Source organism: Tachypleus tridentatus, chromosome 10 (assembly GCF_004210375.1).
Source record: "Tachypleus tridentatus isolate NWPU-2018 chromosome 10, ASM421037v1, whole genome shotgun sequence".
Taxonomy (NCBI): domain Eukaryota; kingdom Metazoa; phylum Arthropoda; class Merostomata; order Xiphosura; family Limulidae; genus Tachypleus; species Tachypleus tridentatus.
Window position 1 is genome coordinate 160,918,460 of NC_134834.1, and position 23,035 is coordinate 160,941,494.

Genomic DNA, 23,035 nt, shown 5'->3' on the forward strand with positions numbered 1-23,035 from the left:
CCCAAGAGCGGCATGTGCCTTTGACAACCTGCCTTCCCTCTAATCTATCATTTTAAACTTAGGGACAGCTTTATAGGGATGCGTAGCTTTTGTACGAAAGTTTTAAAACAAACACGTAACGAATTAAACATGACCTACCTCGTTCACAAACATTTTGGGAAAAGAAAATATTTTGGTCAATTTTTGTTGTAGATCCGTGACATAGGGTGACGGTATTATCATGGAATGAGGCGAGACAAGAAGTAATAGATTACACTCGTTATTTCTCGACCGATTACGTCACCTTCGTTGGACCTGCACCCAGAGCAGAACGCCGTTTTGGAACCCTAATACAGCTATTTCAGGCAAAGGTATGACAGAACCAGGCTCATATTTTAAAATAAATCACTTCTTTAGAAGTATGTTTTTGAGCAAAATTTTTGGTATTTAAATATTTAATATACTTTAAACCTTTATTGTATTTGGAATTATAAATGACTTTAAGGAATGTTTGTTATTATATTGATATAAAAATAATAATACATTTAAACATACGCATAAATAAGCCATGTTTCAAATATTATTTGTGAAACTGTATACGCCTAGTGTGTAATCTTAAGATAACGGGCGAAAAACAATCCGTTACTGTTAGAGTACCGCTAAATTTTGCACACAAATATTACGCATTTTCATGTGTTTGGATGTTTAGTCTATTTAATAAGTAATAATTAGTGTAACCAACTGCTGTGTTGTTCTAAATATATCGACTAGTTGTGCTCCGACTAAACAATTGTATGTTCTAGTGTTTTTTTTTTGACGAGTTGTTCGTATGATCCACTACTTTATCCCAACTAACGTTCATATGATCCAATGTTGTATTCCAAATAAACTTTAATATCGTTCAGTTTTGTGCTCCGATAAACATTCGTATGATCCAGTGTTGTGTTTTGACAAATCGTTCATATGATCCAACGTAATTCGACTAAATGTCGTATCACCTGATTAAACATTTACGTGGTGTCGTATTTTGTCCTCATAGATGACGTGTGTGATCCATTATTTCGTTCTGATTATACACAAAAATATAGTATATTATAGTTTATAGTTTGATCAGGTCTTGCTCTGCGTGAGGATATGCATTTTCATTATAGCCCTACAGCGTAGTTTTTATTGCAAAAAATGCTTCGTCATAAGGCAGTAATGCCCAAAACACAGTCCTTCTCGTGGCGTGCTTTCCGTGATCCATCTAATCTACAATAATGACAGTTTTCAAGCACCCATTTAAACAATCCGATGTTACAGAAATATTTAAGCACTGCAAGCGGTCGCTTGACTGTTTTGTCTTCTTATGGAATAGCATGAATATGAGTTTAATTCTCCAGCTATTAGAGGTATGCAAGGTTGGAAGAGAGAGAGGGGCAGGAAAGGAAACATTAACCTGATGAATCCATATCCTGTCAGTTTGTTTCCAAATGGAGATTCTATTTTATTATGTTGCATACAGTTACCTCGGTCACGTGGATGGCTCTAACCACAGATATTTGTGTTTGTGGATCCTCATCTGTTACAAGACGCTGGATTTTGCTTTTGCAGCTGGGACACGACTTATTGCAGGTCTCATCCTCGATGGCGTTGATGCCCAGAACTAATTCATGGTTCTTTAGTTTCCAGCGATATTATTTATAAGAGATATCCCCATCTTGAATATTATAACTCCGAGGTATGAACACATCTGTTTAATGATCTGAATGCATTAATATTTTATTTCGGAAAGATTGACTATGTACCATTACTAAGAATGGTACATTGTTAGTGAAATCACACTACCTAAAAATGCCAAGTGGGTCAAAATGTAATTCTGGTACATGATATTCCACGTGGACATTATCCAAGCTGTAGTTGTCACGTAACTGTCTGATTTGCTTTTTCAAACTCGTTTATATAAGTACCCAATATTGTGAAATATTATGTTACAGTTGAACATGCATATAGTTCAATAATATATAGTGTTAAAGAGCAAGGTACATACTATTTTTCAGGATAGTTCTTCATTATTAACAAAATAATATGTAAAAGTAAATGCATGGTTTTCATCTCACAATTGAAGAATTAGTATTCTGTCACTGACCTGTAGGAAATTGTATATCCTTGGTATTAATAATAGATTTGTAGAACATAAAATGTATTAACGGTACGATGCTTTGTAAAATTCTTATCAATATTGTAGGTGTAACTACAGACATACATTAGCTTCAGCTAATGTTTCTATCTCATGTTTTCAAAAGAATCGCACTGGTAGAAAGTTATTATTGATCATTAACTGCTAATCTGGTGTACTTGAGCTAATGAATAGCCCCCCGCTAGTACAGCGGTAAGTCTCCGGATTTACAACGCTAAAATCAGGGTTCGATTCTCCTCGGTTGGCTCAGCAGATAGCCCGATGTGTCTTTGCTATAAGAAAAACACACAAACACAGCCTAATGAATACTTATATACCTGCATATTGTAGTTGTAGGTTGAAAATATCTATCAGTTTACCAAATTTAAAAATATCCATGAAAGTTAAGTATGCCTCTCAATTAAGTAAAGTTTCCGTACTTGTGGTGCGAAAAGAAAAAAAGACGTCTGGTTTGAATTTCGCGCAAAGCTACACGAAGGATATCTGCGCTAGCCGTCCTTAACTTACCAGTGTAAGACTAGAGGGAAAGCAACTAGTCATCACCGCCAACTCTTGGGCTACTCTTTTACCAACGAATAGTGGGATTGATCGTAACATTATAACGCCTCCACGGCTAAAAGGGCGAAAATGTTTGGTGTGACGGGAATTCGAACCCGCGACCTTTGGATTACGAGTAAAGTGCATTAACCACCTGGCCATGCCAGGCCTGAAAAAATTGAATAAAACTTAATCAAAATTGGAGATGTTATATCTTAGGTATTTTTGAATTGATTGCATTGAAAAATGTTATTTGAAGTAAGAGTCCAGCAGAACACATTTACACAAAACATTTATTAGTTTAGATTACCACAGTCCGAGTTTTGGAAGGTGAAAAATCGCTAAAACTATAACCCTTGTTAATAATAACACACTATGTACTGCAGCAGATTGTTTTGGCCGCACGACACACTAACGTATGTCTTGATCCAACCTTCTAAAGATACCAGTATAGTAAAGTATTCTTAAGATTTGTTACAGTATGATCAGGGATGAGGGAAACACCTTCTCTAAAAGCCGATAAAGGTTTTTCTGTAGCTTATCTGAATATTAGTACAGTGATCTGTAAGTTAAGTGTGTGGTGTTTGGGTAAACCATATATTACAGAAGCAAAATATCGTACTTAAATAAAGTAGTTTGTTTTTTTAGTTTTAGTCTACAACGTGTTAAGTTGGGTTATCTAACATCGTATTTTATTTATTAAGGAAGTCAAACGAAATCTCGTGGTTATTATGGATGGCCATTGCACCTGGGTTTCAGATTATTAGATATATACTACATTTACTGAGATAACTCACTGATAACTATGAAATTATCTATACTTATCAGAGAAGATGAACAATGAATATGTGGATGAGGACATTTATATTTTAGAATGTGTCTTTAGTTAGTTGTATTCATGTCATTTTTCAAAATGTTCGTGCAGATTACCTGCATGTATTTATGAAGTTGACTTAATGTCGGGAGCTTGTAAACATGATCCTGACCTTTTTAACAGGTAGTGGCCGCATATTCTAACTGTTAACGTTTCATATCATTTTGGTCCTGTCTCCTTACTCCTTAGGGAAAAGCAAGCCAATTTCAATGGATGACACATGCTTCTACAAAATGGTATGAGTTAGGGTTTTCTCCCTGTAGATGTCACTTGGAACAGTTGGTGACATATAATAAAATAATTATTTCTGTTTTTGTCCTCTACGGACAGTGTCAGAAAAATGTTTCACACCAGCAACAAATGAAAGTCATTATACAGAATATAGAAGCCGTTTACTAAGTAAAACCAAAAACAGAAGTAAACTTAGTTATTGTAAGACCCCATATGTCTGTGGACTTACATCACTATAAACCTGCTTTCGATACCCGCGGTGGGCAGACCAGAGACACCTCATTGTGTAATTTTATACAAACGAACAAAATGATTTTAAATAATGATTTGTTCACTTTTGTGTATTTCTTTTAATTCACTTTAATTTCTGCATAAAATGTTTTGAACCCGCGTTTTGCAAATATTTTAAAACTTAGTTGTTGGATATCAGTGAAAGTGAATACCCCAAATCTACTTTGTTGGATATCAGTGAAAGTGAATACGTCAAATGTACTTTGTTAAAGGGGATAAAAAAAAACAACTGGTTTGTTTGGCTTTATTTAACTGTGTTTGTTATAAACGGTTATGCTGCTATCATATCTTTAGAGATACCTAGTAGTGTACTATGTTACTTTTGGAAAAAAACTCACAGAAGACTTTAGAAATAAACAATTTTAACAAAAAGATATACTGGTCATCCTTTGTAATTTTGTTACTCTAAACTGTATTTCTTATGAAATAAATAGATTAAGTTTTACTGATCATTGCAATTTTTTGTGAGTTTATATTATTTTTTATGTCGAATTTTTTTTAAATCAGTCAAAAGAAGAGTTATAGGTTTAGCGTATATTTTAACGGAATTGTTGTGTTCTCCTAAAGAAAGGGTATAGATTTACTGTATATTTTAGTGGAATTGCTGTGTTCTTTTATGTATTTAATTTACAGTAATAAAATATTTTTAATGTTGTTGCATAGCTCTGGTTACTGTATATATTCGCTGGAATTTCCTCTGCGTTTGTTACAAGCCTGACTTGGTGGTTTTATCGAGTGAAAATAGAAAGAGATACATCTGAAGGAATAATAAAGATTATACTTTGTGAAACACTTTGGATCTCCATGCAGGCTGGTGTGTGGCAAGGTGAGTTATTTACATGGACTGCCTGCGTATAAGCTGTCCATAATTTGGAACTGATGAACTCTTGGGCTACTTCTGTGTGTCAAAATAAGTGGCAGCAGTGTTAGTATTAATTACTGATCATGGAGTAAACAGAACCACACTGCAGAGTTAATAACACATTTAACAAACTGCTAATGGGGGAAGTTAATACAGTAGATCGATGATCTTGGAGCAGTTAAATCAATTTAACGTAGTTAGTAAGACGTTGAAGAAATTGGATTATGAAGTAAATATGTATATTGGTAAATAAAGTTAGTATACAGGATCACACACAACACATATAATACCATAAACTATTCTTTCTTCAGTGTTCGAAAGCACTCAAGTTTGTAATTTTGTTCATGGTCAATTAACACAGTTAACCTTGGAGCAACATCAATAAAACAAAAACAGTGAAACAATATTCGAGAACAAAATTACACATGGAAGAGACTAAGAGTCAGAGTCTGAAGTAAAGAAATACAACAAGGTTAATAAGACAGTCACAGTGACTAATAAAATAACTTAAAACAAAAACTTTGAATTGGAATTACTTCTTGCATGTTGAGAAGTCTCGTTTAAAGTAAAACAAGACGTATTCGCACTAGTCATCCCTAATTTAGCAGTGTAAGACGAGAGGGAAGGCAGCTAGTCATCACCACCTACCGCCAACTCTTTGGTTACTATTTTACCAACGAATAGTAGGATTGACCGTCACATGATAACGCCTCTATAGCTGAAAGGGCGAGAGTGTTTGATGTGACGGGGATTCGAACCCGCGACCCTCATATTAAGAGTTGAGCGCTCAAACTACCTGGCCGTGCTGAGTCGGGCCGAGGATAGAAGGAAAGCAGTAGCTATTAAAAAATGCCCATTGTCACATGTAGGGTTACTGCAGTGAAATTGTACAAATTTTACTCTGTCACCTCTACGAGTCACGTTGTCCATTTTTTCTATTAACTCATAGAGACAGTTTTTAGAATATAAATGCTATGGATTAGACGACACAGTTTTCTAGAAGATGAACCAACGTTGAATGAACAAAGTAACTCTATGAATAAATTAATATTTGAGATTAGTAGGGACTAAAGCGTTGAGTAAACCATACGTACCTAAAGTTAGCATAACAATGAACAAAGTGCTTCAAGAGGAGGCCCCGCATGGCCATGTGGGTTAAGGTGTTCAACTCGTAATTTGAGGGTCAGTGGTTTGCATACCCCGTCGCACCAAACATGCTCGCCCTTTCAGTCGTGGGGGCGTTATAATGTTACGATCAATCCCACTATTCGTTGGTAAAAGAGTAGCCCAAGAATTGGCGGTGGGTGGTGATGACTAGCTGCCTTCCCTGTAGTCTTACACTGCTAAATTAGGGACGGCTAGTATAGATAACCCTCGAGAAACTTTGTGTGAAATTCAAAAAACAAACAAACAAAACAAACAATAAAGTTAATTTTCCCAACGTTACAAATTATGTGTAATTTATTTAATTATTTATACAACTGCAGGTGCAGAGCGATTGCCCAAGGCTCATGGAGCAAGAATAACACTAACCAGTTGGTGGATGGTCTGCCTTATCGTACTAAACGTTTATTGTGGGAATATTAGAGCTTTTTTGAGTATTAATATGCCCGAAAAACCATTAAATACAATTGAAGAAATACTTAAAACAGGAGAAGGCAAATTATTAGCAATTCCTGGAGCTTCAGTTGTGTCACTTATGGAGGTAGGCCACTATTTCCTATTTAATCTACGTAACATATTAATGTTAGAAAATTGTAAATGTTGCTTATTTAATAGGTATATAAAATAATAAGTACTTCTAATGCTATTGTAATCAATTTTCTTTATATTTTGTAGCATACGATAGATCGTTAAGGGCTTCTTAAAATACTGTAAAAATAGTTTTATCTCATTGCTTACAAATTTGTTTTAGTTCAAAATAATTGTTCAAGAGAAATTTATTTTATGCAGATTTATTTACACACACACACACACACACACACACACACTTAGGCAATTTCATTTTCAAGATAAAAGTGAGTAGCATTTTTGTAATATGTTCTGTCTGTGGACAGGTTCTTATGAATTATTTAGTAAAGTCCAGTCCACGTGACTATAACTCATTTCATTCCTTTTCAATAAAATTTGCAACAGACTACATTCAGTTATAGGCCTAACCTTTCATACAACGTTTCAAATTAAATACGAAATTGATTAATCCCAACTCACAAATAAACTTACTTGCAGAATTTCCATACTAAATGATCTGCCGCAAACAAGTTGACTAATTCATTGACAAACTGAATAGTCGGTGAATAGACGCAGTAAGTATCACTGTCACTAACGTACCCTGATCTGATAAACACAGTAACTTAATAATATAGTCAGTCTAATTATATTCTACGTACTACACGAAACTTTTAGATTCCGAGAGGCCTCTGTTTTCATGGAATTTCTACGTATTGCGTCGTCATGAGATGAGTTTCATAGCGTCCTGCCTCTAGCAAACAAATACCTGAGCTGAAATATTTAAAACGGAGCATATTAATATTTTCAGCTGTAACCTAGGTGGGCTGTTGAGAGCTGATATAGCACGTACTATGAACTGATTGTAGAACAGTTTGTTATAAAAGCTAAAGATATTGCTATTATATTTAATATCGCAGTTTCTTTGTAATGCATTCGATTGTATACTGAATTCTCCCGTCACACCAAACATGCTTGCCCTTTCAGCCGTGGGGGCGTTATAATGTGACGATCAATCCCACTATTCGTTGGCAAAAGAGTAGCTCAAGAGTTGTCTGTGAGTGGTGATGAATAGCTGCCTTCCCTCTAGTCTTACACTGCTAAATTAGGGACGACTAACGCAGATAGTACTGGTGTAGCTTTACACGAAATTCAAAAATAAACAAACACAATGAGTTTAGGTGTCTTGAAAAGTTAATATGTCAGCTTGAGCACTTAAGTTTTCAAGTCCTTAATGGAAACATCATTTCATTCTATGTCATAATGCTGACGTTTTCTCGTTTGTTTATGAAATTCCTTAATGATACATAAAATTAAGTACTTTCATAATCGAATTGTTGTGTGGTTAGTATTACTACAATCGCGATGTTATCATGGTTGGTAATTAGTTGGTCAATTAGGCCTAAAGTAGTTTACAAAAAAGATCAAAACAGTGTATATATATATTAATGTCTTACAAGTATATTGTTTGGAAATTCATTCTGCAGGCCATGAACATTTCCAATCTCAATAGAATTAAACAGAATCTGTAAAATTGGAACATTATTTTCATTTGTTCAACAGGTCAAGATCAGCATGCTTTATTTATACTGCAAGATGAAAGAAGTAACATTAGAATGTTTTAATATAACGTAGAAGGAAATTGCTTTTGGAAAATTATCATAATTTGATATGAAAAAGGAAAAAACCATTAAAGTAGTGTATTACTAAGTATAGATAAAGGAAATTAATTATGTCGGTGTTCTGTTATAACGCAGAGAAGAGGGAGTTAAGGTTCGTGTAATTTGTCACCACAGGAGAAAGTGTATTTGGATAGTTTGTGATATAGAAGGAAATGACATCAGGGTGTTTTATCTAACTGTGATTTAGGAGGAATGTACCTCGGGGTATTTTACTATTATTTAATGTAAACAAATTGATGTTAAAGTATTTTGTTGTACTTAGAATCCTCTATCAAAGACAAATTATAACCGTAGTGTGCGTTAACAGTCTTAATGTAGGGGTTATAAGACGCCCGTATTAAAGCAACGCAAAAGTCGTTTTGACTTTCTTCTCTACAGGTCATAAAAAGTTACATATGAAGAGCTACCTGGCAAAGTCGCTCTATCTCAATTGTGTGAGCCGCTTTTCAGCTATACAGAGCATCCCAAAGGCGAATAGCTAGAATAATTTTTCTTCCGTTTATCATCTTTTTCAACAGGCCTAGCGTCTACCTTGTTCTAGCATATACTGTAATTTCATCATATTTGATAGAGTAAGACAGCCTTCACGATTTTTGACTTCCCATTTTATTATTATTGTATTAAAACTTATAAGGCTTCAGAATATGCTTTGGTAATTCACGTACGTCATTTTATATAAAAGAAGACAGTATAAGGAAAACATTATCGCTAAATAAAAAGCTATGTAGGAATGGCTACTGAACTTGAAGAAAAGGAACCAAACAGAAGTGGAATGGAAATGGACATATCACTTGATCCAGTTAATGATCACATAGTAGACTAAACTGTTTCGACTTTACATGGTGAATAAAATCCCTGCATTGCTAGCTTCCTCACTGGCAGAACATATAGAACCAGAATTACAAATTGTAAAATGTTGTAAAATAGTAGTAAAAGTAGTATTCTGTAGTTAAGTAAAGGAAGACATAATGATGAAAGCTGAGATTTTATCGAAACACCTACTTTGGAAGTGGGGAAGTCAGTAATGTAGGGATTTTATTCACCATGTAAAACTAAAACAGTTTAGTCTGTTATGTGATCGTTAACAGATCAATTGATATATCCATTTCCGTCCATATTTTATTGTGTTCCTTTTTTTAAGTTCATTAGCCAGCCCTGCATAGTTTTTCATCTAGCGATAAAAATTTTTCCTTGTTCAAGATGCGATAACAACGAAGAGTAAAGATTGTATTTGTTTTAATGTTCAGTTTAGTGTTATTTTAAGATTCATTTTTTGTATGTGCATTAAATCAATGTTGAGACCTCTACCAATGAAGTCTATCGAGAAGCTTGGAGAATTCATGCAAAATATAACCAGGGACCGGCTCTTCAGTTTCTGCATTATTTCGAAGAGGTTAAGAAAGGTAATTACTTCCTGGGAACCGGAAGTACTTTAAGATACTTCTCACAGCTGTGTGCCACAAATATCAGTGAATGCCCTTTTCACGTGTCCACAGAACCAATAAAACTGGATTTTATGGGCTTTGGACTCCAGAAAGGAAGTCCTCTGGAATATGCTTTAAGTGAAAGGTTAGTGTAGAATGTGAAGCAAAATTTCATTGTAGCAAACCAATAATATTACGAAAACTGTCTTTTAATGCGTCAATTTATAAACTTTAGGCTAGGTTCTTGAAAGTTCAGTTGGTAACAATATTTTACACACATTTAGAGAATAGGCGACACTATTCCTGATGACGAGAACCCCACTTGAAGTAAAAATGTATTCTCAAGACGGCTGGTATAGATATTAAAACTTTAATTAAAATACAGCACAGATCAACGTTTCGACCATCTTAGGTTTGCTACCAAACCAAAATTATCAATATAAGAAATAACATTTATTTCGTCCAACAGTGCCGAAAGTAAAAACTGGTTCCTAATTTTGTGAAGATAAAACTATCCAAGAATTTTAGTCAGTGTACAAACGCTATCCATAACTTACAGAAAAAACTTCTAGTTGCAAACTATCTTTGTTAACATGAAGATGACCGTCGATACGTTGTTCTGTACTTTATTTTAATTAAAGTTTTAATACCATACCGAGCAGTTTTGAGAATACAGAATAGGCGGGAATTTCGAAACATGTATTTAACACTATAAGTTACATGCATTTTTAAAATGTACATTTAACTAAAATATCGACATTAAAATAAATACATAATAATAAATCAGTTGCAGCCGATTCATTAACTAAACTATATTTGTATGATATGAATGTTATTTCTGATGTCATGTAAACTGGTAATAAGATGATGAAAGTAAAAGGTTAAATACTTTACATTAAAACGATTTTGGAGCTTTTCACATCGTCACAGTCCATGTCACTAAGTCTGACAATGATTTATTTGACGATTGTGCATCTTGACAACAGCTATGCAGCGTCGTTTCCATTGAAAAAGCCTTTGTCTTTATGGTATTTGGTACAAAGCAAATCTCTCAAGATTGCGTGCTTTCCACAATTCATCTAGTATACGAGATTGCTGGTATTCCAGATCTCGTTTTAACAACGCTGTTACGCTGTATGCATTCGTATAAAATAGCTTGAATGTCTTATCCTTTAGCTGCTTGGTACATGCGAAGGATATGTTGTGGAAGCATTTTGTATCAGAAATGCTGTTACATACCATTCTGCAAAGTAATCAGTTTTCAAGTAACAAAATATTACTTACGAAATTACAAGCAAGGTCAAAATGTGTTCTTATACATCAATTTCAAAGCGACTTTATATTGTCTCTGGCTGTCACATAAGGGTTGCTGATTGGCATATTCAAAAATCGTTTTAATATAAATAAACCCTATGTAAAATGTAATAATTTCAACAAAACTGTCTACTACTACTCTGGAAGTACGTAAGATAATATATAGAAACAAAATGTTGGTCGCCGCATAGATACTAGATTAACGTTAACTGTAGGTAGTGATCAATTTAAAATTGTTTAGTTTGTTATGAGAAACATGTTAGAATTCCAGAGTTTTGAGAAAGTCTCTGTATTAGGTTTCATGGTTTTCTAATACAAGATTTTTTTATTATATTGTATTAGTTATTATCCCTTTGTGTTACTTGTTGGATTTAGTAAATAACGTCATGGTTTAGTGATTTTTAAGACGATTTTGATTACTTATGATCGCCCTATATAATTATTATATAAATACATATATATTTACCATACATTATTTACAAACCAACTGATTCTTGAAGAATTTGTTTGTTTGTTTTGGAATTTCTCACAAAGCTACTCGAGGGCTATCTGTGCTAGCCGTCCCTAATTTAGCAGTGTAAGACTAGAGGGAAGGCAGCTAGTCATCACCACCCACCACCAACTCTTTGACTACTCCTTTACCAACGAATAGTGGGATTGACCGTAACATTATACTCCCTCACGGCTGGGAGGGTGAGCATGTTTAGCGCGACGCGGGCGCGAAGCCGTGACCATGCCAGGCCTCTCCTTGAAGAAATAGAATCCTGTTGTGTTTTGTAACGTATGACTCATTTTACTTTAATTTAAAATCACATAAAATGAAGGTACGTAATGGAAGAATTAAAATGATTTAAAGTATCTTAATTCGTTTATGTCTAGTGTCTCCGTGGGTTTCCTTTTGGTTGATTAAAGTCACTTTGTGACCAGCAAGTAAAGTACACTTTGCCATAATAATACTTGGACTTTTAATTCTACCTTTCTTCGACATTTCCGAGAGGCCAGTTTCTAACATAAATATATGGGAAATTAGTAACGTAATTATTTGATTTCTGTTTTATTGCAAAGCTACACAATTGGCATTCGTGCATTGTCTATCACGGAGAATCGAACTATGGATTTTAGTGTTGTTAATCCGTAAATTTACCACTGATCCACTGCTGGGCAAGCAACATAGTACAATAATTTTTTTTTTCAAAACAAAATTAATGTTCTTACAAATGAACTGACATAATGAGAATTTTTTGAAATTATAATAAAATATAAAAAATATAGAGATAAATTAAAGTTGAAACTGGAGCTATAATTGAAACATAAAAATTTATGTTTCAAACGGTTTTAAGTATGAATTCTAATCTATAATATTACTTCATTTTAGGATTGTTTGGCTGGTTCAGACAGGATTTGTCTTGAGGTGGTACCAAAAACATACTAACCTTTTCAAGCTTCAGAGTCCATGTGCTTTTGCCAATACGAAGTCCAACGATAACTTGGTTCCTTTGTCTCTGCATGACCTTGGGGTAACTTTTCTAATCCTTCTCAGTGGACTTGTTGTAGCTACAGTAACGTTTATCTTTGAGTTTCTCATCTGCAGATCTAAGATAAGTTCTTTTTTCAGACAAGCTACTTTGATTCACTCGACTTAGAATGCCATAAATGTTTCTCATTCTGATACACTTTATTAATCTTAGTGAACATAGTATGATTTCATAGGATTTGAATTCATCACCAACTTACTTCTAGTCTTCTATTCATTACTGAGATTCTTTGAACAAAAACATATTCTCGTGTGACCTTTAAACTTTGAAATAAACGCTTATACATCAGTCGTTTCTGATTATTTGTTGATGAGTTAGTTAATGTTACCAAAGATGATTTTTTAAAATAAATTTTTACAACAAAGTATAATTTTATAATTAACGTTAATAAATTTTGAAAATACATGAGTTGCTGAACATTTTCTTCATATTAACATATACTTTGTTTATTTGGTCAGTTCCTTTGAAAAACTAATGTAATTTTACCTATTATGTAAGGAATTTCGTACTGACCATTTATAATATAAAATTATAAGTTTAATATTTTTGTTTGTTTCTTTTAAAGTCTAAAGCTGTCTATGCTGTGCCAACCTTAAGGATCGAACCCTAAATTTTGGCATTATGAATGTTAGTTTTACCACTGAGCCATCAGGTAGTACTATTGTAGTGGAGGGGTGCGTCTAGTTAAAGAAAACCTTTTCTTTGTGCATACGAAACTAGAAGTTCCTTACAGTTACTAACTTTTGGCACAAAAACGTCATCAGTATGACAGTATTATGAGAAACACATGCCAAGTTAAGTTCTTGCATGTAAACGTTTCATCACGTGCCTGCTTATATGCTTGAGACTGTACAAGAGGTGTTATATAAGAGATGTAATTATAATTTATTTGCTTAATTAAGCTCTGTTGCTTAGACTTGAATGTTATGATTTACTGAACTAGGCAGCTCGTCTACTTATCTATTATTATAATCTTAATAATTTTTAGTGTTGTTGGCTATATCGTATCTGTTTGTATATATGTTGTAGAATTTACTAACCCTCCTTCCCAAAACCTGAGTTTGTTGTGTAGATCATATGATAAAGTTTATGTTATTACTTGTTTGTTTGTTTTTGAATTTCGCACAAAGCTACTCGAGGGCTATCTGTGCTAGCCGTCCCTAATTTAGCAGTGTAAGACTAGAGGGAAGGCAGCTAGTCATCACCACCCACCACCAACTCTTTGACTACTCCTTTACCAACGAATAGTGGGATTGACCGTCACATTATAATGCCCCTACGGCTGAAAGGGTGAGCATGTTTGGCGCGACGGGGATGCGAACCCGCGACCCTCAGATTATGAGTTGAACTATGTTATTACTATGTTTTCAGCAGAATAAATGATCTCTGTTTGCTCTGTGGTAAGAATAAAGGATTGGGACTAAAATTATGGGTTTATTCCTCCACGGTTGGCACAGCACGGATTTCCTACTGTGTAGCTCTGCATTACAACAAACAGATAATCAACAGAAAAAGATACCTTCACAGACATGTTGGGATAAATCGGAGAGGTCCGTCACAATCACTTTTTGATTTTTCTGCTTCATTATATTACTGTTTCACAAAGATAAACGGGAAGAAAAACACGTTATTAAGTATGTTTTTAATTATTTATCCAGAGGTTTTCTCTTATATCGTCCCGAAAAATAAAGTTATGAGCTATGAAGAAGTCTCAAGGTATATCTTAAATAACTTATATAGTGACTGCCTGTAAAGCATACATCACTTTTATGATATGTGTATCACGATGAATAAATATAAATATAATTGAGAGCCTTGAGTCTCAAAATGTCGCACAGTAAAGGATGACACTCTAAAACCAGAAAAAAACAAACGATCTTGACACAGTTTCAACAAGAATGTTCAACATGTCAAGGGCATTGACTTAATTTGTACGTAAACAACATTCGAGGACTTGTTGCTAAGCTATATAGCACTATGTAACACAGATTTTGTTCCTGGATAGTATGTGTTATTTCTTAATTGCTTATGTTGTAAAAGTACAGAAAATGGCCATTATTTCCTTCAAACTTTGCTTTTGTGACATGGATAATGAGATTTAGAAATTAATTTATTTTCTATGTAAAAACGGGCAAATTTGCACATTTTCATTTGCATGAGGTATGAATAAAACAACATATGAATCAAGATGTATGTGTATTTATACTCAAGATAAACAAAAATGTTTAGAAATGAGTAGTTTTGCGAGATTTGCGACTGTAATGTAAATCACTTTCACGTATCAGCCTCTAAATAGTCTCCCATGATGTTTTCGTTATACGCTCCTAGGTCACAAAAGCAAAGTTTGAAGAGAAAAATAGGTCTTTTCCATTTATTTTAAACAAAAGCAATTGGGAGATAACACTTTCTGGCCAGGGAAGAGAAAAAGTAAACATTTTGTGACATAGTGTAATTTAGGTTCAATTGTACAGAAACCAGTGTTGTTAAATGTTGCGAGAAAAACATGCGGCACTGCCGTTCAAAACTGCTCTTTATTGCTTACCTTCAGAATGACGATTTGTGCAGTTTAATTGAAATATAGAATGTGGTAAGTAGGTAAGTGAAGTAGTTCACTATGGTGAGCGTGTTTCTTAATTCAATAGGAGTGGGATACCATGATTATAAAGTGTTAATTATGTTTTGGCTGTAGCACATTTTACTGTGCGTTGAAGTTAACTATTAAAACAAAAAGCGACCTCAGAATAAAACAAGCCCGCAAACCGCGGCTGTCACAAAAGTTAAAACTTATGTGCGAATTTGGTAATACCGACCAGAACAGTTCCAATGTTAATATATGGCTTTAGTACCGTTATTATTAGTTAATTACAAAAATAGTTAACAACTCTACGAAATCGTATTAAAGTGGAGGTGTTTAGGGTGAAGAACTCCATTGATGAGTGCTTTTCAAAATAAGTGCTTTTGGGACTTGAGTAATGAAATTTAGAAATCAACCTATTTTCTATGTAAAGATGGGCAAATTTGTATATTTTCACTTACACAAGGTCTGAATAAAACAACATATGAATAAAGATTTACATGTATATATACTAAAGTTATACAAAAAATGTTTAGAAGTGAGTAGTTTCTCGAGACTTGTGACTGTAACGTAAATCACTTTCACGTATCAGTTTTCATATATAGTCTCCCATCATGTTTTCGTTATACGCTTTTTGGTAGCGGCGTTCAAAGTCCAGTATATCTTGGTGGAAGCACTCGCCTTGCTCCTCTGAGTATGCTCCTATGTTCTCCTTGAATTTATTAAGATGAGCATTAAGGATATGGACTTTCAGGGATATCCTGCAGCCCATAACGCCGTAGTTCTTCACCAGAGCCTCAATCAGTTCCACATAATTTTCGGTATTGTGATTACCCCAAAAGCCCCGAACCACTGCGACAAAGCTGCCCCAAGCTTTTTTTTTATTTCTACCAAGCTTTTTGGGGAATTCTGTGCACTCCAGGATCTTCTTTATTTGTGGTCCAACGAAGACAACAGTTTCGACCTTTGCCTCAGACAGCTTAGGTAAGAAGTCTCGAAGGTACTTGAAGGCTACAGACTCCTTGTCAAGAGCTGTGACAAATTGTTTCATAAGACCCAATTTTATGTGCAATGGTGGGAACAATACCTTTTTGTAGGTCCACTAGTGGCTCACACTTGACATTGTGCCTCCCCACAGAGAACTCGGTCCATTGTGACCAGTGTTTCCTATTATTGTGCGCTGCGTTGTCTCCTGCTGTCCCAAAGGCCAAGATAACAGGGAAACTTGGTAAAGCCTCCTTGGAGACCCGTCAGGAATGCCACCATTTTGAAGTCTCCGATAACCTTTCAGCCATACTTATCGTACTTCAAGGCTTCTAGCAAGGCCTTGACGCTGTTGTATTCCTCTTTGAGGTTTACCGAATGAGCCAGGGGAAGAGACGGATACTTATTCCCGTTATGGAGCAGCACAGCTTTGAGGCTTCTGGATGAGCTATCAATGAAAAGGCGCCATTCGTTCAAGTTACAGGCAATTTCAATTGCCTCGCACAGGTCGGATACATTGTGGCAGGAGCAGAGTCAACCTTGATGAGTGAAGAAGCTTGAAAAATGTCGGTGACGCTTCCTCTGATTTGTGACTTGCACACTTTCATCTAACAAATTCTAACTCCTTAAGCCTAGATGTCAAAAGCTCGGCATTCGACTTTGTTGGACCAAGATCTCTGATCAAGTCATTGAGGTCTCTTTGGTTGGGGTAGTATGGGTTTCTCTCACCAGCTGCACCTCTGAAATTGTAATCTGGATCATCAACATCTACCTCCTCTTTTGATTTGCTGTTCTCTTCTGAGGATGGCTGCTTCTTTCCGGCGAAGTGGGTACAGGGAGCTCAGGGTAGTGTGGCACTGGGGCGATGGATGATGGAAGATCTGGATATATGATAGCTGATGCATTCTTGCCAGCCCGATGTTTGGAAGGATTCACCATGCAGAAGTAGCAATTTCTTGAGTGGTCAGTGGGTTCACGCCAAATTTTTGTAATAGCGAACTTCATGGCTCTCTTTTCTCCTTTGTACCATCGTACAAAAGAGCAAAATAAAATTGTTATTATGAAGAATAAACGTATTTTAACCACATCTAATGTGTAAGAGGTTCATGCAAAATATTTGTAGTGAAATTTTTTCTATACTATTGGAAATTTAAAAATAAATTTATAAAGATATTTAAATTTGAAAGGTCTAAAATTTGTGCATTATAAAATTTTACTATTCAAGCAAGCAAGAGTTGTCTGTCTTACCTTTCAGAGTTTTTTTGCAGTGCTCGCAGGTAAAATGAGGTGACAGGGTTTGTCTTGATCCCTGACAGGCATGTCAAAATATGTTTTGTAGGTTTCACACATTTTATCAGATGCTGTCACAGAGTACTTTTTCGCTCTTATCTTGATAAATTGGCCACATACATAGCAGAATGCGTCTGGAGAATGTTTACAGCTTCTTAATGCTATCTCTGATAAAATCAGATAGGTCTATATGTTCACTTAGGCAGCTAAAACTAAACTGAAGTGGTGAGTGGTGAGCCCTTGTATATATATTACTGTGGAAAGAACTTTCTTGAAAATTCTTGTAAGTTCGAGAAAATTCTCTAGCAGCTACTCAGCACTAAATCTACCTGGAATGTTTTGGAAAATGGATAAATTTAAAAATTTCCTTATCCAGGTCACAAAAGCAAAGTTTGAAGAGAAAAATAAGTCTTTTTCATTTACTTTAGGCATAATCAATTGGGAAATAACACTTTCTGCAAAGCTGCACGAGGTCTATTTGCGCTAGTCGTCCCTGTTTTAGTAGTGTAAGACTAGAGGAAAGGCAGCTAGTCATCACCACCCACCGCCACCTCTTTGGCTACTCTTTTACCTACGAAGAGTGAGATTAACCGTCACCTTATTACGCTCCCACGGATGAAAGGGCGAGCATATTTGGTGTGATGGGGATTCGGACCCGCGACCCGCGGATTATGAGTCGAGTGCTTTGACCACTTGGCTTTGCCGGATTCGCAAAATCTAAGAAAGACGCACACATTTAACTGATTTCAAATCCTGATAATAATGTCCTGTGAAAATAAATCAAAAAACATTTAGTGCATGAATTATTTTTTACATATATTTTTTAGGATAACGATATAAAAAGTTGGGGACCAAATGTTTGATTTCTGCATATTATTTAATTAGATTTATCATACAAGACCTCAGTTTGTAGGCTCATAACACCTGTTTATCAACTGTGTTTTGCATTTCAAAATAGATATTTTTCTCATATAGATAGTTAAGGAATAACAAACTGATACGTGAATAGACTATACAATACTGAATTGTCAGAATAACTTTATTTTAATAGAAATATGGTAGCTCTCAGCTAGTGTACAATTCTTGAATACTTTTCCACTCAGTTAGACCCATGAACTGAATGTTTCTAATATTTCAAGTAATAGATAGGGGATTACAATCTTAGATCAATTGTTCAGGTTCGTAGTTAAACATTCATAGTAAATTTTCAAGATAACTTATCAAAGATGAAAAACTAAATCTGCACAGTTCAGATGTTGTTATTTTTCTTCTCGTATGAATCGGTAGTAAAGGGTTAGTAAAGAGAGATTTGTAAAGAAATGTTATCTGTCTTATTGTCAGGCATTCTGACGTTCTTGTAATTAAAACCTCGTACGTTTTTGGCCAAGGATAGAGAAGTGCTATCATAACCAGTGAGTAGTTCTCTCTTACAGTAGGTGACAACAACACAGTGCTATTTGAAGTTTCACACACACACAAAGAAACACTAACTTATCATAATTTTACGAAAACATACTAGACTTTATTAAATTATCGGAACGTTTTAGGTTACATTTCGAAATAAATGCAGGAATGTTCACGCATTTAGATTACAATTTGTGTTCTAATCTTGGATGACGTGTAAAAGTGTAATTTGAAAGGTAAGATGTTTCCAAAATGCACTTCAGAAAAAACAGAAAGTCACAAAATGGTTGTAAAAAATTGCTGAAGCACTGTGGTTGTAGGAGTTTCCGACAAGTGCTAGAGAGGTTACTGCAAGAAAAAGAAAAGATATTCCACGGAAGTTAAATGTTATATTAATACTAATGTCTATGATGTTGGAAGAAGTTTAAAACATGCTACCGAAACTCGAGCTTTCTTCATGAATAATCACTTAAAAAGGAAGTTATAGCTGGCAATACCACCACTTATATATGAAGTGCCACATTATACATTACTGCATATATTTTACAAAGAATGATGGTAGGGTTCAGTTTCCAATGAATCAAATCTTTTACTATATGACAAATGGATTAATTTAAAATCAGTTATTACCTACTATAGTACTTTTAATAAAACTTACCACTTGGAATGTAGTTATGATGAAAGAACTATTCTATAGTGGAACGTTAGAGGTTTCCACACTGTTTATCAACAAGGCAAGGACTTGTGAACATATATGAAAAAGAACTAGACTTATATGGAAGGTACTTTAATCTGGGTGATTTTTATAATTCATATATGTTCAGTTTTTACACAAACCTAGCCTACTATTGGCATCCCAGAGGTGATTTTTTATTAGTCTCTAACTGAAAATTGATAAGACCATGTCCAAGGCAGTTTTTCAAGCCTATACTTAGACACAGTGGTGGTCATTTTGAAAACCTTAAATTGTATATATTTGGGCATCACGTTTTGTTATGTAATGAGCAGTGAAGGTTTAGGCATCACTTTGTTTTTAAAGATATTTTAGAAGGGTTAGTTGCCTAATTGTAAAATATATCCTTTATTTTCCCGTATTATCGTAAGAAACCATAAATTGAAACGCGTTGTCAAGAACGTTTTTATTTTTATCATGATGATTTAATAATTTTTATTTGTTCTTTACATCTTCAAAGATAGAACGTATGCACGTTATGCTGATAGAGTCTCTTTATCTATAGTGTCCGAGAAGGTTCCCTTGATAATTAATTATGAAACAAATACTATCAACCAAAATAAATAAAATAAAAAAGACAAGAGTCAATAATGCGTCATCCGGTGTGATGACATGTTCATAGTCTCTTTATAAATAGTGTTGAGAAGGTTTCTTTGGTAATTAATTAAAAAAGCAAAGATTATAAATTAAATGACATAATATGAAAAATATAAATATTATTAACTGCCATCTAGTGTGATTACTTTTTCATATGATGCCACCTAGGATTGTAGCCATAATAACGTGCTCCTACTGTTGCTGATGTAAATCTATTTTACCACCCAGCAACGTGAACACATGTTCTCTGGTGTTAATACCGTAATCCTATTATATCGCCTAACAACACTCTCTCTGGTGTTATTGATGTACAAACTAAGTCAATGCCCTTGACATGTCATGGGAATTGGTAGAAATTGGGGCAAGGCCATGTTTGTTTATTTCCGGCTCCAGTTTGCCATCCTATACTATTCGAAGCGGTGTTTGAGTGGTACTAAAAGATGAATAAATATGACGTCAAAAGACCAACCTGTTTTAGTAACTTTAAAACAATCACAACATTATGTGAAATTATCGAAAAATGAATTTATTTTTGTTGCTAACTAAGGAATGACAAACTACTCCAGTAAGGTAGAACTAAGGAATGACAAACTACTCCAGTAAGGTAGAACTAACGAATGACAAACTACTTCAGTAAGGTAGAACTAACGAATGACAAACTACTCCAGTAAGGTAGAACTAAGGAATGACAAACTACTCCAGTAAGGTAGAACTAACGAATGACAAACTACTTCAGTAAGGTAGAACTAACGAATGACAAACTACTCCAGTAAGGTAGAACTAAGGAATGACAAACTACTCCAGTAAGGTAGAACTAACGAATGACAAACTACTCCAGTAAGGTAGAACTAACGAATGACAAACTACTTCAGTAAGGTAGAACTAACGAATGACAAACTACTCCAGTAAGGTAGAACTAACGAATGACAAACTACTCCAGTAACGTAGAACTAACGAATGACAAACTACTTCAGTAAGGTAGAACTAAGGAATGACAAACTACTTCAGTAAGGTAGAACTAAAGAATGACAAACTGCTCCAGTAAGGTAGAACTAAGGAATGACAAACTACTCCAGTAAGGTAGAACTAAGGAATGACAAACTACTCCGGTAAGGTAGAACTAAGGAATGACAAACTGCTCCAGTAAGGTAGAACTAAGGAATGACAAACTACTTCAGTAAGGTAGAACTAACGAATGACAAACTACTCCAGTAAGGTAGAACTAACGAATGACAAACTACTCCAGTAAGGTAGAACTAAGGAATGACAAACTACTTCAGTAATGTAGAACTAAGGAATGGCAAACTACTTCAGTCAGGTAGAACTAAGGAATGACAAACTACTTCAGTAAGGTAGAACTAAGGAATGACAAACTACTCCAGTAAGGTAGAACTAAGGAATGACAAACTACTTCAGTAAGGTAGAACTAAGGAATGACAAACTACTCCAGTAAGGTAGAACTAAGGAATGACAAACTACTCCAGTAAGGTAGAACTAAGGAATGACAAACTACTTCAGTAAGGTAGAACTAAGGAATGACAAACTACTCCAGTAGAACTAAGTGACAAACTACTCCAGTAAGGTAGAACTAAGGAATGACAAACTACTCCAGTAAGGTAGAACTAAGGAATGACAAACTACTCCAGTAAGGTAGAACTAAGGAATGACAAACTACTCCAGTAAGGTAGAACTAAGGAATGACAAACTACTTCAGTAAGGTAGAACTAAGGAATGACAAACTACTCCAGTAAGGTAGAACTAAGGAATGACAAACTACTCCAGTAAGGTAGGGAATGACAAACTACTCCAGTAAGGTAGAACTAAGGAATGACAAACTACTCCAGTAAGGTAGAACTAAGGAATGACAAACTACTCCAGTAAGGTAGAACTAAGGAATGACAAACTACTCCAGTAAGGTAGAACTAAGGAATGACAAACTACTCCAGTAAGGTAGAACTAAGGAATGACAAACTACTCCAGTAAGGTAGAACTAAGGAATGACAAACTACTCCAGTAAGGTAGAACTAAGGAATGACAAACTACTCCAGTAAGGTAGAACTAAGGAATGACAAACTACTTCAGTAAGGTAGAACTAAGGAATGACAAACTACTTCAGTAAGGTAGAACTAAGGAATGACAAACTACTTCAGTAAGGTAGAACTAACGAATGACAAACTACTCCAGTAAGGTAGAACTAAAAAATGACAAACTACTTCAGTAATGTAGAACTAAGGAATGGCAAACTACTTCAGTCAGGTAGAACTAAGGAATGACAAACTACTTCAGTAAGGTAGAACTAAGGAATGACAAACTACTCCAGTAAGGTAGAACTAAGGAATGACAAACTACTTCAGTAAGGTAGAACTAAGGAATGACAAACTACTCCAGTAAGGTAGAACTAAGGAATGACAAACTACTTCAGTAAGGTAGAACTAAGGAATGACAAACTACTCCAGTAAGGTAGAACTAACGAATGACAAACTACTCCAGTAAGGTAGAACTAAGGAATGACAAACTACTCCAGTAAGGTAGAACTAAGGAATGACAAACTACTTTAGTAAGGTAGAACTAACGAATGACAAACTACTTCAGTAAGGTAGAACTAACGAATGACAAACTACTCCAGTAAGGTAGAACTAAGGAATGACAAACTACTCCAGTAAGGTAGAACTAAGGAATGACAAACTACTTCAGTAAGGTAGAACTAAGGAATGACAAACTACTCCAGTAAGGTAGAACTAAGGAATGACAAACTACTCCAGTAAGGTAGAACTAAGGAATGACAAACTACTTCAGTAAGGTAGAACTAAGGAATG

General features: G+C 34.9%; 1 protein-coding gene across 1 annotated transcript; it reads left to right on the forward strand.

The window, feature by feature from the left end:
- The first annotated feature begins 216 nt into the window (after window positions 1–216).
- On the forward strand, window positions 217–12,927 carry LOC143228252 (putative glutamate receptor). Its single transcript, XM_076459541.1, has 5 exons — window positions 217–350; window positions 4,755–4,917; window positions 6,441–6,658; window positions 9,664–9,932; window positions 12,477–12,927. The coding sequence occupies exons 2-5, from the start codon at window positions 4,896–4,898 to the stop codon at window positions 12,742–12,744; spliced, it is 777 nt and encodes a 258-aa protein (XP_076315656.1). The 5' UTR covers window positions 217–350; window positions 4,755–4,895; the 3' UTR covers window positions 12,745–12,927.
- The last annotated feature ends 10,108 nt before the right edge of the window (window positions 12,928–23,035 follow it).